This window comes from Oncorhynchus mykiss, chromosome 3 (assembly GCF_057628025.1).
Source record: "Oncorhynchus mykiss isolate SJ-2025 chromosome 3, ASM5762802v1, whole genome shotgun sequence".
NCBI lineage: Eukaryota > Metazoa > Chordata > Actinopteri > Salmoniformes > Salmonidae > Oncorhynchus > Oncorhynchus mykiss.
This window is the reverse complement of record NC_143024.1, coordinates 66721321-66738565: the sequence shown is the minus strand read 5'-3', so window position 1 is coordinate 66738565 and position 17245 is coordinate 66721321. Positions and strand designations below refer to the sequence as shown.

The 17245-nt window shown below is 45.6% G+C and overlaps 1 protein-coding gene across 1 annotated transcript in view; it reads right to left on the bottom strand.

The window, feature by feature from the left end:
* Positions 1-7239: 7239 nt before the first annotated feature.
* The window catches only part of LOC110520223 (Krueppel-like factor 7), a 69136-nt gene continuing 59130 nt past the window's right edge, over positions 7240-17245 (bottom strand). The window contains exons 3-4 of the mRNA XM_021597385.3: positions 15357-15480; positions 7240-8986 (exon numbers count right to left, since the gene is read on the bottom strand). Of these exons, the coding sequence (XP_021453060.1) occupies positions 8935-8986; positions 15357-15480 (176 nt within the window). The 3' untranslated portion in view covers positions 7240-8934. The remainder of the gene's footprint in view (positions 8987-15356; positions 15481-17245) is intronic.

Below are 17245 nucleotides of genomic sequence, written 5' to 3'. Positions count from 1 at the left end.
TTTCTTCCAAACATAGCGATGGTCATTATGGCCAAACAGTTCTATTTTTGTTTCTCCAAAAAGTAGGATCTTTGTCCCCATGTGCAGTTGCAAACTGTAGTCTGGCTTTTTTATGGCGGTTTTGGAGCAGTGGCTTCTTCCTTGCTGAGCGGCCTTTCAGGTTATGTCGATATATGACTTGTTTTACTGTGGATATACAGTGGGGCAAAAAAGTATTTAGTCAGCCACTAATTGTGCAAGTTCTCCCACTTAAAAAGATGAGAGAGGCCTGTAATTTTCATCATAGGTACACTTCAACTATGACAGACAAAATGAGAAAAAAAATGAATTTATTTGCAAATGATGGTGGAAAATAAGTATTAAAATAACAAAAGTTTATCTCAATACTTTGTTATATACACTTTGTTGGCAATGACAGAGGTCAAACGTTTTCTGTAAGTCTTCACAAGGTTTTCACACACTTGCTGGTTTTCCCATGTCAAGCAAAGAGGCACTGAATTTGAAGGTAGGCCTTGAAATACATCCACAGGTACACCTCCAATTGACTCAAATGATGTCAATTAGCCTATCAGAAGCTTCTAAAGCAATGACATCATTTTCTGGAATTTTCCAAGCTGTTTAAAGGCACAGTCAACTTAATGTATGTAAACTTCTGACCTATTGGATTTGTGATACAGTGAATTATAAGTGAAATAATCTGTCTGTAAACAATTGTTGGAAAAATTACTTGTGTAATGCACAAAGTTGATGTCCTAACCAACTTGCCAAAACTATAGTTTGTTAACAAGAAATGTGTGGTGTGGTTGAAAAACTAGTTTTAATGACTCCAACCTAAGTGTATGTAAACTTCCGACTTCAACTGTATTTCCCCTACATAGGCGAAGGGAAGGGGCATTGGAAAATGTTTTTTTAATGCCTGGCTGTAAAAGAATGTCAAGTGGGCAGTTGATGCGTAAGCAACATCATAAACCATGTGGTCATGGCACTTAACAGGAAGACAACGACGTAGCTAGAATGTCAGAGACGTGAAGACCTGACCTAGTGTGCCTCCCAAATGGCACCCTATTCCCTATACAGTGCACTTCTTTTGACCAGGGCTCATGGGCCTATTTGGGATGCAGACCTACTGTTGAAACTACTGGCTTGATGACAGTGTCCATTTCAATTAGGGAAATTAGCAATGACTGAGAAATCTGACAGCAAAATCTCCTCTCTCACCAAGGGACATTTACTGAATTGATATGCTGTATAAGACCCCTTTTCTTCTACATAATTGCTCCCTAATTATCCATTAGTTATTCGATTACCCCTTTTAATCTGAAAGTCATGGGCGCGGGATGGGCTGGCTCTGTAAATGGCGGCTCAGGCTCAGTCATTGACGAGTTAGTAACTGCCCTAATTAAGGAATATGTTACTCACACACTGAACCCCTGAGAGACATTTTACATGTTGGTGGGCCATAGATATTCATGAGATTCTCTCATTTGTAATAATAAAGCTCGGAATTGCGGGGGAAATGGTTCTATGGTTATGGCGGTCGCTCTCTCTCTCTCTAACGACTAAACCTTATTTCTCAGTCAGCCATTACCTAGTCAGAATAATGTGCTGCTCTGCACAATGGAAGTGGTTTGAGCGCCGGTGCAAGGAGCCATTGTTAGGCTGTATTCCTCATTCTTAGATCTAGTCAGAGGTCTTTATAATGAGACTCCACTCTCAGAGAAGAGGTTAGGAGTTACACATGGGAGCAGTGAGGTGTTTCTACACTAAAGTATATCAATGGTCATTTGTTGTCGGTTGTAAACGCATGCAGCAGAAACACAAAATACCAGCCAGAGCCAGATTCTACCATTTATTACACATACTGTATTACATTCTTAAATAAAAATGCTCCACTGAACAGTTCTTGCATAGATATCTTACAATACCAATTTAAAAAAGAATTATGAAACAGACCAGTAACAAAAATAAAGTTTTCTTCTTCCTTAATAAAGAACATTACCATACTAACATCATATAATACAAATAATAATATTTTTCAACACTTTGTACAGCAAAAATAAAAACAAGGAGAAAAAGAACCCAAGAGAAAACTGAAAAGGAAATGACCATGACAATGACAGGAGGAAGGGAGGCAGGAGGGAGGGAGGGAAGGAGGAGGTGTGAGGAGGGAGGGAAGGAGCAGGGGTGAGGAGGTAGGGAAGGAGGAGGGGTGAGGAGGGAAGGAAGGAGCAGGGGTGAGGAGGGAGGGAGGGAAGGAGGAGGGGTAGGGAGGGAGGGAAGGAGGAGGGAGGGAAGGAGGAGGGGTGAGGAGGGAGGTAAGGAGCAGGGGTGAGGAGGGAGGGAAGGAGGAGGGGGTAGGGAGGGAGGGAAGGAGGAGGGGTGAGGAGGTAGGGAAGGAGCAGGGGTGAGGAGGGAGGGAAGGAGGAGGGGTGAGGGAGGGAGGGAGGGAAGGAGGAGGGGTGAGGGAGGGAGGAGGGGTGAGGGAGGGAAGAAGGAGGGTTGAGGGAGGGAGGGAATGAGCAGGGGTGAGGAGGGAGGAAGGGGGTCAGGAGGTGTGAGGAGGGAGGGAAGGAGGAGGGGTGAGGGGGGAGGGAAGGAGCAGGGGTGAGGAGGGAGGAAGGGAGGCAGGTGGGGTAAGGAGGGAGGGAGCAGGGGTAAGGAGGGAGGGAAGGAGGAGGGGTGAGGAGGAAGGAAGGGAGCAGGGGTGAGGAGGGAGGGAAGGAGGAGGGGTGAGGGAGGGAGGGAGGCAGGAGGGGTGAGGAGGGAAGGAGCAGGGATAAGGAGGGAGGAAGGGAGGGCGGGAGGGATGGAGGGAAGGAAGGAGGAAGGGAAGGCGTGAGGGAGGGGTGGAAGAGCAGAGGGTGAGGGGTCAGGGTCTGGTAGGAAGGAAGGAGAGGTGATGTTGTTGTTGGCATTATAGAGCCCCTGCAGAAGGAGTAAATGACAGAGGTGACAATGGAAAAGGTGTTCCCACTGTGTCACTGGGCTTCCACAGATGTACCAGGTGTAGAGGCTGGACTGGGACTAGACTACCTTGTGGAGGCTCAGCCGTACTGTAGACGGTCTGAGAAAAGCACTGGTGGGTTTAGTTCTGCTCTACAGGCTGAGGTGTGTTGTTGGCTGGGTGGGTGCCCCAATAGAAATAGAATTAGATTGGAATTTGAGTAATTCTATTTCTATGTGTGGCCCCTTGACTGAGGATAGTTATTACAGCTACACATCCTGGTTCTGTCTGTCTGGCCATGAGACTCTCCACTTAGCAGAGGGTAAATAGAATATAAAGTCAAGTACTCTAACTCACCTCCTGAACTTGACACATGTCCAACACCTCATGAAGACAAAGCCATAGAGATTAATCAACATTTATCAAGATGTATCTTCCGCTAACAGCACATGTCAGAGTGTGATGCCTGGGCCCCAGAGTTGGATGGATAAGGATTGGGGGACAAAGGGAAAGAAGGGGTGAGGTGGAGGGATACAGAGACAGGGGGGAAGAGTTTTGTCAATCCCTTATATACTGACACATCAAATATGGACAAACACAGCAGATACAGACACACTCCCTGATGCAGATGTACAACAAAAAGAACCATGAGTTTCAACATCCCAAACAGGACCAAATTAGTCACCTGTTACATAGCAATGAACAGAACCTCTTGAACCGTCAAAACAACTGTCCAACATTATCTTACCATGCCCAGTTGCCATTGGCTGTTTAATGACAGTAGAGGGCCTATATCATGCTAATAACCTATTAGTGTGATTGGCTAAAAACTAAAAAGGAGCTACCTTATTGGTTCTTGTGGTTAAGTGCATCAGGAAGTGTCACAACATGTTATGTGGATATTTGACATTTGAGTGCTCCAACAGACTATGCTAGCATTAAGTAAGTAGGTACACTATGGAGTGTGCGCAGTAAGTTCATGTAGTGAAATGGTATGCTTGAGAAGATAGAACAACAGGAACATTAAAAGAGTGTGTGAGATGTATGTAGGAGTCGAAATGCTGAAGCACTGTTGCCTAGTAGTGCACAATACCCTTTAAGTTCCACCTAAAGTGTTGTGGTTAAAATGGGTCTACAGTAGGTCTAACGACTAATGTCTAATGTCTATGGACATTCTAGTGGCCTACAGAACTGTTATCAGACCCACTGTAAACCAGTCACTACCCATACGAGCTCATTGAGTTGAAGAGCTACTAATGTATCTATCTACAAAGCTGCCAGAAGCCTCACCAAAGTGACAACCCTACCTCATGGGGACCGAACGTGTGAGGCTTCAAGTTTCGGGAATGCTTAAGGTAGGTAGGTGTATGATGCAATCGTTCTTGGGATGGTTTTCGCAGGCAACAGTTAACCTAACAGAGACTCGACGGTCCACCTCAGACATGACAGTTTGAAATATTACACTCCACTGTACTATGTTGCACTGTACTAAGAAGCTAATTGAACTAAGTCTACATTAGAATTGGTAGGCTGCTAGTTAAGTCACCCTTGAATTGGGCACCCTAAAGAGACTACACAACCATATTTTACAACCATGAATGGACCATGAGTTCGGCCACACTGAACACCAGACAAGAGATTGTAATGCAGGAAGAAGTTGGGTCAGGGTTGGGTCAGGGTTGTGGAAGGGGGGGAATAATGGTGGAATAGTACTGGACAGTAAAACGAGTTCATTCTTTCTTTCTCTCGCTCTCTCTCTCTCTTACTCTCTCTCTATTTTCATTCACAGCAGTTTACTTGTGAATCTGCAAATCTTTGGGTGAAAGTGTATACGTGTGCGTTCAGCGTTCCTGCAGTTGGTTGTGCATGGATCGCTTCTGTGGGGTTATAGAGAGAGGGAGAGATGGAGAGAGGGATAAAGGGCTATTAGAATGGCACTTGTAGAGTGCAGAAGGAGGGGGAGTGGGGGGTTGTGTTGTAAATAGCTATAAGGGCCTGTAGGATTAATCATAATCTCATTTTAATCGCTAATCCATGAGATAAAAAGCACGGCTAATTTCATCATCATTTGGTTAATCCCTGGGGTAAACATTTTTTTTCTCTTTGTCAAAAAATATCTCTTCAATTTCGATCACTTTCTCAAATAAATATATATCTCTCTGGCTTTACGATAAACTGCTGCTAATGTACTCTTGTTTGTTCTGTGGCAGATTCCACACTGGTTTCATAACAGTACTGTGGACCGTTGAAATGAAACCATTTTGGCTCGCGGTCCCTGATGTTTTTTCCCCCAGATCTGTTTCCCTGTGACCAAAAGCCTTTCTCATTAGTGGAGTGCGACTGGAGAGACTAGAGGAGCCTCCACAGAGTAGCCTGCTGCGCTAATGCTAATCAGAGCTGTGGGATACTAGTGGCCAGGAAACTATACAGAGGAGCATCTCCATGACAGCAAGCAGTGTTTTAACAGGCGAGGGAAAGGGAAAGGGGCCTAGCTAGCTTCTTCTGGTGAGAATGCCACAGGACTGAAATAGAATAGGACTTTTCATTTGAAGTGAGGTTTTAGACCTGTCAGTGTGTACGCAAGAGGACTAAAATTGGGCTAATTTGGATTTAAACTGTGTGCTGCTATCTTTTTAGCATGCAGGCCTGTTACGGGCTAAATTACCATGACCATAGTATCCATTTTCTGTTACCCAGCAGGCTTTGCTGCAGTGGAAGCCGTAGAAACGGCTACAACCAGAAGTGAACGTCTACTAGAACATAAGAGTGCTTGAAGAGTTTTCATGTTTTTGAACCTATTTGAAGTGCCAGTGAAGTGCATGGTGTATGGTTTTTTGAGTTTGAGTGTTTGTTTTTACATCATTCAGCTCTATGAACCCAAATGAATGTGATTTGTGTGGTTCGTAAAGAAAATAAAATGTCAGAAACAAAACTAAAACAAATACATTATTGTCAGCTAAAATTAGACAGATTATAAGCTCCCCTAAAGTGAATGAATCAACCAACATACAGTACAATCCCAGTCTCCCACACTGTTAGTTTCAAACCAGTCTACTGGTAGTAGTATTCTTTCTCACAATGCAGATTAGATTCACAATGTACCCTAAGGATGTGCCGTGCTATAGCTCGCATTGGGACACACACAGACATACCATTGCAATTCCGGCAAAAAGTGCCACAAAAAAACCCCATATGATTGTACGTTGAAGGGGAGGGGGAGGGGGGGTGGGGGCGTAATAGAAACAAATCCCCCTGCATTTCTCTAATTTTGGCATTACCTTGCATCATCCACCATGGCAATAAAAAAATAATCACTGTAGCGTTAAAACAAAACAAAACAAGAAGAAAGAAGTTCCAACTAAAAAGTGGACGCAAAACACAAAGATCATCTTAATCTCTTGTTTCACTTCGTCTTTTTGTTGCCGAGACACTGTGTTTGTGTTTGTAGAGAAAGAGCTGTTGCTGCGCCAGTGGTGCCAATAGGTCTGGTGTGGAGGCGGTCCACTTCCCAGATACCGGTGTGTTCTGTTCCAGACCCTGCCTGGCTCCAGGGTAGTTCCATGCTGGACGTTTTTGGTATTGATTGTTCGGAGCTCCACCGGCCCACCTGAGGGCAGCTCTGGGATCGTCTGCGAGATTCTGGCATGGCTGATACATGAACGTTACTATAGAGACAGTAATGGCATCTTCTCTGATAAAGCAGCCATTACAATTGGTGTGAGGAGGCCAGAGTGGGTGTGTATGCGAGAGGGGAAGGAAGTGGTACAGTAATAGTGACAGTATTAGTGATAGTGGTGTTGGTATTAATGCCCTGATTGCAAGGCTATGTAGGACTTCATAGATCCGGGGCATACAGGTGAGGAATCTGGTCCCATGGTGTAGAAGCTGATTGTTAACATACAGAGACTGAGAGACCTAGGCCTGATTTGTGGTGATTGATTGAACATGAGAACAAGCTTGATTTCTCATTTCAAAGCCATTACCTCCAGCGGAATAAGATAGTCTTTTACAAAACAACAATTGCAAAAAAATCTTACAGAGAAAAATTTGGAGCAGAACAAATAATTCCGGGAAGCGATCTGAGTGTGTGTGAGAGGCTGCCATGCAGTGTTTCGTTTTCCAACTCTGTTCATGAACTAAATCATTATTTGAGTCTTATCTCAAAGTGGAGCCATGAGCAAAGAAACTGTTCTGTGTGTCGTTGTATTTGTGTCTGTATGGTGTGAGTGTGTGAGAGACAGATTTTTACATTTTTTATTCAGTATTTTTATGCAGGTTTTTTTTCTCCTTTGTATTCTTTTTTTCAGTTTTTGTTGTATACTTTATGAAAAAAAAGCACAGATAACATTGAAAAAGTCAGTGCAGACAATGGATACGAAACAGGCAAGTCTCTCTGGGCTGATGAGGCCATGTTGTCCTTTCTACTACCCAGAGAGTTGGGTGTCTTTAGTCCCAGGTTCATGTTCAGTAGCCTATCAAGTTCCTAGTCTCCCAAATAGGGTGTGTGGTCACAGCAGACCAGCCTCCCAGGCCCCTCCCCCGCCATACTGGAGGAGGTAGGGGGTTCCAAGGTGTATTTCCAGAATCCACACAAACAAAGCAAAAATACCATTTCCAGTTTTATGTTGTGTTTTGGCCCTGGTTTGGTGCTGATGCCTCGAAGGTCACGCCAAGGTTTGCTTTTAGTATCACACAGGAGAAACACAGAGTGGAAAACAGAGGTCCTTCTCTTTCATTTCAGGCCAACAATACAAATCCTTTTTCTTTCAGAGTTTCTTGTGATTTCTTTTTTATTTTTTTTTATCTCCTTAACTGTCAGTGCTAAATAGCAGGTACTGAGTTTAGCCTGTGTTTACGGGCCGGGGTGCGTTCGTTCGATGTTCCTCCCTTCCTGCCATATGTGCACATTCTTTCTCGTTTGTACTTAAAATGTTTTTGTTTTTTTTCATTCAGTGAATTTTTAAGAAATTTCAGCTGAAAGAAAACAGACCATCATTCTTAATAATAATAGTAATAATTAATTGTCTTTAAAAAACAAAGGCAAGAAAGTGTCGCTGCGCATTTGTTAGTTGTTGCCTGTGAGGTGGCAGGAGTGAAGCTGAGCGAGAAGAGCAGAGCGCCTCCTACAGGAGAGCCTGAGAGATCCACAGCAAGGTGCCTGTGGGTCACAGAGCTCACTCTCTGGAAGTGTCAGACCCTACTCCCACAGACAGGCGGCGCCACTGGCGGATTGCCCACTAGTTCCATTGGTCTCCCTCGTCTCGCTATTTTGGCATTGTTGTTATTTCACACGGTATAGCTTGCTGAGGGTTGACATATAGCTGCAGTTTGTGGGTTCCTATACAAGAGACACAAATTGGGATGGGGTTGGGAAACAGCACACCAGAATAAAATGGCCAATAGTTATTGTTGGTTTGTGTGGCCCATTGTTACTTCTGCAAGTCACGGACGTTTGGCGTGTCAAAGGAAAGCAGTTCATAATTCTGGGTGAACCATTTCCTTTCCCAAGTTGCTCCATAGTTTAAATGTACAGAAAAGAAACATTGGATTGTAAATGGGTCGTAACTGGATCAGCGGATTGGTTTGGCAGTGTGTGAGTTCCCAACCCTGATTGGACAAGGCATGGCTAATCGGATGACACGATGAAAGAGAATTGGTTGTAGACTGTTGAGTAGAAGTGTGAATCATGGAAGTGTAAATAAAAAAACAAGCTGCTCCTCGACTCTTTCACTCCATCACTCCATCACTCCATCCGTCCTCGCCGACCAGCCGTCTGTCTGGAGTCGTGGCGTCCGTCTATCCAGCGTGTCATCTCCCATAGTGCTTTGCTCCTGGTGTCAGGTCTTAGGTGGGTCTCTGAGGGCAGGGTCAGCCTCTGGATGGTGAGAGCCGAAGCTGCTGTGTGGGCCGTCTTCCATCCTGCTTACTTATTCTCTCCTTCTATCTCTCCTTCTCCCTCTCTTCTTCCTCACAATCCTCCTCCTGCTCCCTTAGATGTGCCTCTTCATGTGCAGGGCCAAGTGGTCTGACCTGGAGAAACACCTGGAGAGAAGGAAAAAAAGAGAGGTTGTCAAAATCTACTCAATAACAGTTGGCATGTTAAAGGCATGTCATGTGCAACCAGAGGACAAAAAACTCTAGACCACATTTACTCCACATACAGAGACTCATACAAAGCTCTCCCCCGCCCTCCATTTGGCAAATCTGACCATAATTCTATCCTCCTGATTCCTGCTTACAAGCAAAAACTAAAGCAAGAAGTACCAGTGACTCACTCAATGAGGAAGTGGTCAGACGACACAGATGCTAAGCTAAGACTGTTTTGCTTGCACAGACTGGAATATGTTCTGGGATTCTTCTGATGGCATTGAGGAGTATATCTCATCAGTTACTGGCTTCATCAATAAGTGCATCGATGATGTCGTCCCCATAGTGACCATATGTACACACCCCAACCAGAAACCATGGATTAGAGGCCACATCCGCACTGAGCTAAAGGGTAGAGCTGCTGCTTTCAAGGGGCCGGACTCTAACCCGGATGCTTATAAGAAATCCTGCTATACCTTCCTGACGAACCATCAAACAGGCAAAGCGTCCATTCAGGACTAAGATCGAATCGTACTACACTGGGTCCGATGCTCGTCGGATGTGTCAGGTCTTGCAAATTATTACGGACTACAAAGGGAAGAACAGCAATGAGCTGCCCAGTGACATGAGTCTACCAGATGAGCTAAATAACTTCTATGCTCGCTTCGAGGCAAGCAACACTGAAGCATGCATGAGAGCATCAGCTGCTCCGGTTGACTGTGTAATCACTCTCTCCGTAACCAATGTGAGTAAGACCTTTAAACAGGTCAACATTCACAAGGCCGCAGGGCGTGTATTCCGAGCATGCGCTGACCAACTGGTAAGTCTCTTCACTAACATTTTCAACATGTCCCTGACTGAGTCTGTAATACCTACATGTTCCAAGCAGACCACCATAGTTCCTGTGCCCAAGAACACAAAGGTAATCTGCCTAAATGACTACCAACCCGTAGCACTCACGTCTATAGCCATGAAGTGCTTTGAAAGGCTGGTCATGGCTCACAATCAACACCATTATCCCAGAAACCCTAGACCCACTCCAATTTACATACTGCCCCAACAGATCCACAGATGATGCCATCTCTGTTGCACTCCACACTGCCCTTTCCCACCTGGACAAAAGAAACACCTATGTGAGAATGCTATTCATTTACCCAAATTCCTTGGTGTCCACATCACCAACAAACTAACATGGTCCAAACACACCAAGACAGTCATGAAGAGGGCACAGCAAAGCTTATTCCCCCTCAGGAGACTGAAAAGATTTATCATGGGTCCTCAGATCCTCAAAAGGTTCTACAGCTGCACCATCAAGAGCATCCTGACCGGTTGCATCACAGCCTGATATGGTAACTGCTCGGCCTCCGACGGCAAAAGACTGTTCTCTCTGCTACCGCACGGCAAGTGGTACCGGAACACCAAGTCTAGGTCCAAAAGGCTTCTTAACAGCTTCTACTCCCAAGCCATAAGACTCCTGAACAGCTAATCAAATGGCTACCCGGACTACCCCCACCCCCATTTTTACGCTGCTACTCTCTGTTTATTATGCATGCATAGTCGCGTTTACCTCTACCTACATGTACATATTACCTCAATTACCTCGACTAATCTGTGACCCCGCACATTGACTCTGTACCGGTACCCCCTGTATATAGCCTCACTACTGTTATTTTATTGTTGGTCCTTCATTTTTTCTTATTTTTCTATTTGTCTCATTTTATTTTAAATATTTTAATTACATTTTTTATTTTTTTACTTCAGTTTATTTTAGTAAATACTTTCTTAACACTTTTGTTCTTAAAACTGCATTGTTGGTTAAGCGCTTTGTAAGAAAGCATTTCACTGTTGTATTCGGCACATGTGACAAATCAAATTTGATTTGACTTTGATCAATAGACAGTAGGTACAAATGGTTACGCATTCAGAAAGGTAGTCGGGAGGCATGACTGATCTGTGCCTTTTTGCTAGATGGATGCCCAGATTTGAAACAGTACAGGACATCCAGATGTTGGCTGGAGAACTGTTGAGGTTGGAATGGACACTCCGATAATCTCTGTAGAAATCAGTGATATGTTACCATGCTAGAACAGACCGTGCTCTCCTGCTGCTGATCCGAAATGACAAACCCTTGCAGAGGTGTATATGAAACAGAAAGGAATGTGGGTAATAATCCGTGTTTAGTGATTCTAGATCAGCAGCTAGTGTGTGTGTGAGAAAACAAGGCTCTGTGTAAAACGGACGGAGTGAGGATCAGACACACAATGACAGAAAAACAACATTTGTCCCTTAAAAATACCAAATAATAAATGACATCTCGCTTCATTTTTCTCACATTAGCGACTGAACGTTATAAAATGAGGACATGCCAAATCAGCAACCGGATTGCTCGTTTATTAAAGAGCATGAGCGATAATTCTCCAAAACGCAGCCGCAAATCAAGATCCCTGACTTATGCAGTTCTGCGACTTACACCACAGCTAGAGGTGAAATACTATCGCAGAAACCCAAGCCCTTATTAGTTATGCAGCGTTTGAGTCATGGCAGAAGAGGAGGGTGGAGGGAGCAACGGCCAGTAGGCCTGTTTCGGGAACTAATCGATTAAACTCACTGGTTACTGCTACTGTTGAGGGTGATACATAACAGCAGACAGGGAGAATATACGCCACATGTCCTGTAAGGGTCGATTATCGTATTACACTCATGCAAAGCAATAAAATGAATCACAACAGATGTGAATAAAGCAAGCTGGAAAACAAAATGTGGGAGAGTGAACTGAGGAAGGAAAAATTCAATTTGCCGACGGCTGTATCCATTATTAATTTGTCCACAGACAGCTCTACAATGTAAATCCAAAGGAGGTGTCTCTCTCCCCAGACATAACTAAGACTAGGACACGTTATTTCTCCAGCTAGCCGTGGTGTATACAGGTGGTGGAAGAACACAACACAAGATTTGGTTATGAAAGAGAAAGCTGCACTTCAGTCCTCCTCTCTCTCGCTTTCTGTCCACCTCGTCTATACCTTTCCATCAACCATTATAAGTGACACTTTGGGATCATAGGGCAGACCAGACGCAGGTTGCAATTCAAGACTTCTGGCAAAATCTCTTTCATTTAATGTCTTCTCTTTTTCAACATCTCTCTCTCCTTCCCTCACAACTTCCTGTATTAGCTCTCCCTTCTTCCCTTTGAACCGTCTATGTTGTACCTGTCTAGTCTATGTGTGTGTCTGCTAGAGAGGGCCAGTGGGGGCTGAGTAAGTTCCACTGGACAGATGGCCGTCCGAGTCACTGTCAGGGGCCGCCACACCAGCTGGTACGCCCCTGTCTCCCCCCTGCCGTACCCCTCCGCCCCTCTACCCCTCTGCCTCGCCCTGCAGGGGGTCCCAGCTTGATTAGGCAGGATTAATGACGTGCCTGTCTGTGAGTGTGTGCGCACACGATCATGTGTGTGTATGTGTGTGTGTGTGTGTGTGTGTGTGTATCAGAAAGGCTCAGAGAGAAGCTGAGAGCTCAACACACTGACTGTATTTACTGTTAAACTTCCTCCCATTCTGATGGTAATGTGGTAACACAGCAGTGAGTTCCTCCTGGCCCATCTACTGTAGCCAGGCGTTCCCTAAGGCGCCTGAACAGGCTGCCTCACAGAGGGGAGATCAACGTGCCTGTTTGATGGTCGTGTCACTCACAAAACGCTTCAAAGGCCTAGCAGAAGACTGGGTTGAGTTAACCTCTGTGTCAGCCTGCGTCCCAAACAGCCTGCATCCCAAACGGTGCCCTATTGCCTTTGTAGGGCCCAGGGCCCATGGGGCTCTAGGCCAAAGTAGTGCACTATGGAGGGGATAGGGTGCCATTTGGGACTCAAACCCAGTCTACAGTTTGAATAAAACTGTTGACGACGACAGAAGAGAGGGACAGATACTGCATTATCGTCCATATTTATCTTATTCTGTTTCAGAGAATAATGTAAACAAGAAAATCATTTGGATGGGCTTTTAAGACGCGCTGATGGTTCAGCCTCAATCACTGGATGTGTCCAAAATGACACCATATTTCCTATAACGTGCACTACTTTTGACCAGAGTCCTATGGGCCCAGATCAAAAGTAATGTACTATATTGGGAATAGGGTGCCATTTGAGATGCACCCACTGTCATCTCATTCACACTCAATGTGTTGGCAGCCATTTTACAGCAGTGTCCCAGTGTGTGCGTGTGAAATACTACTAAGACATAATCAGCAGATGAGTTATAGGTATTGATCCAGCCAGCACCCCTACTGGTGTTCTTTATCACACACACACACACACACACACACACACACACACACACACACACACACACACACACACACACACACACACACACACACACACACACACACACACACACACACACACCACACACACACCACACACACACACACACACACACACACACACACACTGCAGTGCTGCTCCTTGCATTTCCTTCCCTGCTTTAATTTATGTCTCTTCATTTCTGTGCCAGAGCCGTGTGTGTGGGAGTATTTGTGCTTGTGTGTGAATATACAGTGTGTGTGTGTGTGTGTGTGTGTGTGTGTGTGTGTGTGTGTGTGTGTGTGTGTGTGTGTGTGTGTGTGTGTGTGTGTGTGTGTGTGTGTGTGAGTGTGTGTGTGCCAGCAGAACATGCATAATACACTCCAGTAAGATTAGTAGACTCCAGCAGTGTTCTTGAAGGGGTTAGGTTTAAAACCCAAACTAGAGGAACCAGGAGGGTCCAATTAGAGTCCCCTTGGGTCCGAGGAAGCACGTTTGAGTGTGTGTGTGTTTGCAGTGGGCGTGTGTGTGAGAGAGAGAGAGTGAATGTTTGTGTGTGTGTGAACTGGTTGCTTGCCTGAATGGCTGGCTTAGCTCACATCCAAGAGGCTGGAGGCTGTGTGTGTCTAAAGTAGGCCTGGCATCTGGACCTGTCAATTATCCTAACAATAGCAGGCCCGATCCAAATAGCCCCATTGTTAGCCAATAGCCAGGATACATTCTGGTAATGAGTGTTGGAACACAGATTTGATGATGCAGTCCCCCTGGTTAGTCAGTGTTGTGGGCTTGATTGGGGCTATGGGGCATTATGCACAGTGGCTATGGCTGGTCTTGGATCAGTGTTTAGGCTTATAGTGGGGTGGATTTGGGGAGTGTGCGTGTGTGTGTGTGTGTGTGTGTGTGTGTGTGTGTGTGTGTGTGTGTGTGTGTGTGTGTGTGTGTGTGTGTGTGGAGGAGGAGGAGGAAGGGAGGTGGTGGGCTTTGTAAAGCGGTCCCCTTCTGCAGGGGGAACAGGGGTATCTGTCCCAAATAGCACCCTATTCCCTGTGCAGTGCACCACTTTTGACTAGGGCTCTGGTCAAAAGTAGTGCACTATAAAGGAATAGGGTGTCATTTGGGATTCAGACAGGGTGACGGCTTCCCGCTATTGTCACCTGACAGCTTATCACTCAGAGCTCCACGCTAATATACATGTGCCCTCACACACACACACACACACACACACACACACACACACACACACACACACACACACACACACACACTGCTGTCTTCAGACAAAGGGCTGCCTTTGTGTCTCCAGCAGGACAGAGGTCTGATAAGTGTCACACTGTGGTTGCTGTAAGAAAATTAAAGAGTGCCTCTGTATGCCCAAGCTGGTTTGTTTGGTTGATGTCGCGCTGTCTCTCTCTCTCTCTGTCTCTCTGTCTCTCTCTCTCTCTCAAGTTAATTTTGTATTCTATTACATAACCATCTCACTTTTAGAAGGCCACTATGTTAATTTGTGATTTGAATGTGAGTGCCATCAGCAGCCTGGCTGGGGCTAGGGGGAGCAGGGGAGAGCGGCTTGTGAGAATGGCCTATTCACAGTCGTCATTTGGTGATGGGCATCACAGGACTGGCCTGTTACTGAGTTATTCAGCAGAGACTGGAGCAGAGCCTGTGCTAACTGCTAGCTGCCAGGGAGGAGAGGAGAGCCCGTCTGTAGACTAGAGTGCTGCTATGCACATGATGAAGACAGAGAGTGAGGGAGCGCTGCTACTGGGACTGGGGCTGTCCAAGGGGACATTACAGTAATGACTTTCATTTATGTAGCTAGTTTTTTTCTCCAACTCAAAGTACTTTGCATTCTATGGGAGTAATTCATCTCATCTCTCCTTCCAACATCAATACTGTTCAATGTGAGAGATTGTTTGTTTGAACATACACGTGTGCATGTGATGGATCGTGCGAGAGCCACGTTGTCATATCTTCTCTACTGGGTCAGTGACGTGTGTGCTTGTGTGTGTATGTAATGGATGTGGTACTTACCTGTCGCAGTGGGTACACTTGAAGGGCTTGGCCCCGGTGTGTTTGCGGTAGTGCCTCGTCAGCTCGTCGCTCCGGGCGAAACGCCACTCACAGCCCTCCCAGGAGCACTTGTACGGTTTCTCACCTGACAAGACAGACAGACAGAGGGGGGAGGGGGAATGATTACTTTTGCAGTTACATTGACTTTCTGTTTTTTGTGGTAGAAATAGTGGATACCATTAAGTTGCTCTTATACAACACCTTTGTAGTTATACTGTAATGGAACATAATTGTGCAGTTGTCTAAATGACATGTAGGCTACTGATCAGTAAAGGGGTGTTATCTGTATGATTGACACACCTGAGTGTGCTACATCATCACCCGTGTGAGATGAGATTCTCCCAACTCATTTGCTGGTGTTACCCAGTGTGCGATCCTATTAACTAGTTAATGTACCTGTGTTACTCAACCCAGGACTACACACCAAGGGTTTTGCATCAACCAATCATAGACTCCCAGAGCTCGCTAAACAAATTCTTTCAGAGATGCCGTGTTAATTCATAATCCTAAAACTAAAATCACCCGGAAAAATTAAACAGTTTTCTCCCCTCCCCGCCCACGCCTCTCCTCTTCCCTTCTCCTCTTCCCCCTTGGACCCCCTGTGGAGAGATCTGAAATTCAAATGAAGTTTCTCTCCAGTTGAACAGATGGGAGAGGGAGATATCTATTGTTCACAAGCTGTAGTTTTATCTCCCTGATAGAAAGGCCCTCCGGCAGGGGGTTCTTTTACTTTTTGGGATGGGAAAGGGGGGGGGGGTGTAGCGGGTTGCCGGGGGGTGGGTTCCCGTACCCTGAGGACCAGGTTGTGTTCGGATGGGCCTGGACCTGGCTGGTGGGAGGGGGCTGGGTAGAGGGGGAACCACCCGCCCCGGTGATGCCGAGCGCTGCTGCTCTGGTTGATTCAGATTGGGAGTGGTAACGATAATTAGGGTCTTAATGGGAAGTAATACCGTACTTCCAGTCAGCCAGCTGCGACCGTCTTCCCATATCACCGTGTCCACCAATCTTCCTAACTAGACTAAAGTACCATTAGAGTGAAATCTAAGCGTCTCAAACAGTAGAGCAGCGGTAAGTCCACAGGCGACAGTGGAAGACAGAGGGTGCAGAGGGTGAGGATAACGGACGGTACCCGTAGGGTCAGAGAGGCTGTGTGTGGAGGGGTGAATGATGGGGATGGTACTCCACAGGACTTGTTGATTCAAGTAATTTATTCTGCTACAAAAAACCTGCTACAAGAAGTGTTGATTAGCAGAAGAATATCAGTGATTTCATGGGCAAAAGTATATTGGAGGTGACCCCAGCAGTAGACGGTAAAGGATGATGTGGTTTTGTTTGACATAATCTCCGAGCGATGTGGAATCTGCGGAGACCACGGTGATGCAACGGAAAGTAAAGGATGACGTGTCGGAGGAGGAGGAGAGGACTGAGTGATGTGAGATGATGCAACGCACCTCCCCTCATCTCCTCGATTTCGCCCCTTCATCCCCCACTCCCCCCATCGTCCATGTTGTAAGATGAGAGGGAAGAGAAAAGACAAATGTTCTGTGAATGATACCTCCAATCCCGGTTTATTTCACATGATCTTTTCTTATTCTGTTTCCTTTTTCTTATTTGATCCATTGTCTGTGGTGAGATTGTGTGACAGATTGCAGGGCAGAAACACCTCAGGATCACTTGCTGTGCTTTTCTTTCCGTGTTTTGAATATTATTCAAATCAGCAGAGGGCATTTTGGGTAATGTATAATGACCCAGTACTGGCTGCTTTTAGAGAGAGAGTGTGCATCCAGAATGGCACCCTATTCCCTATATATTGTATACTTTTGATCAGAGCCCTATGCGTAGTGCACTAT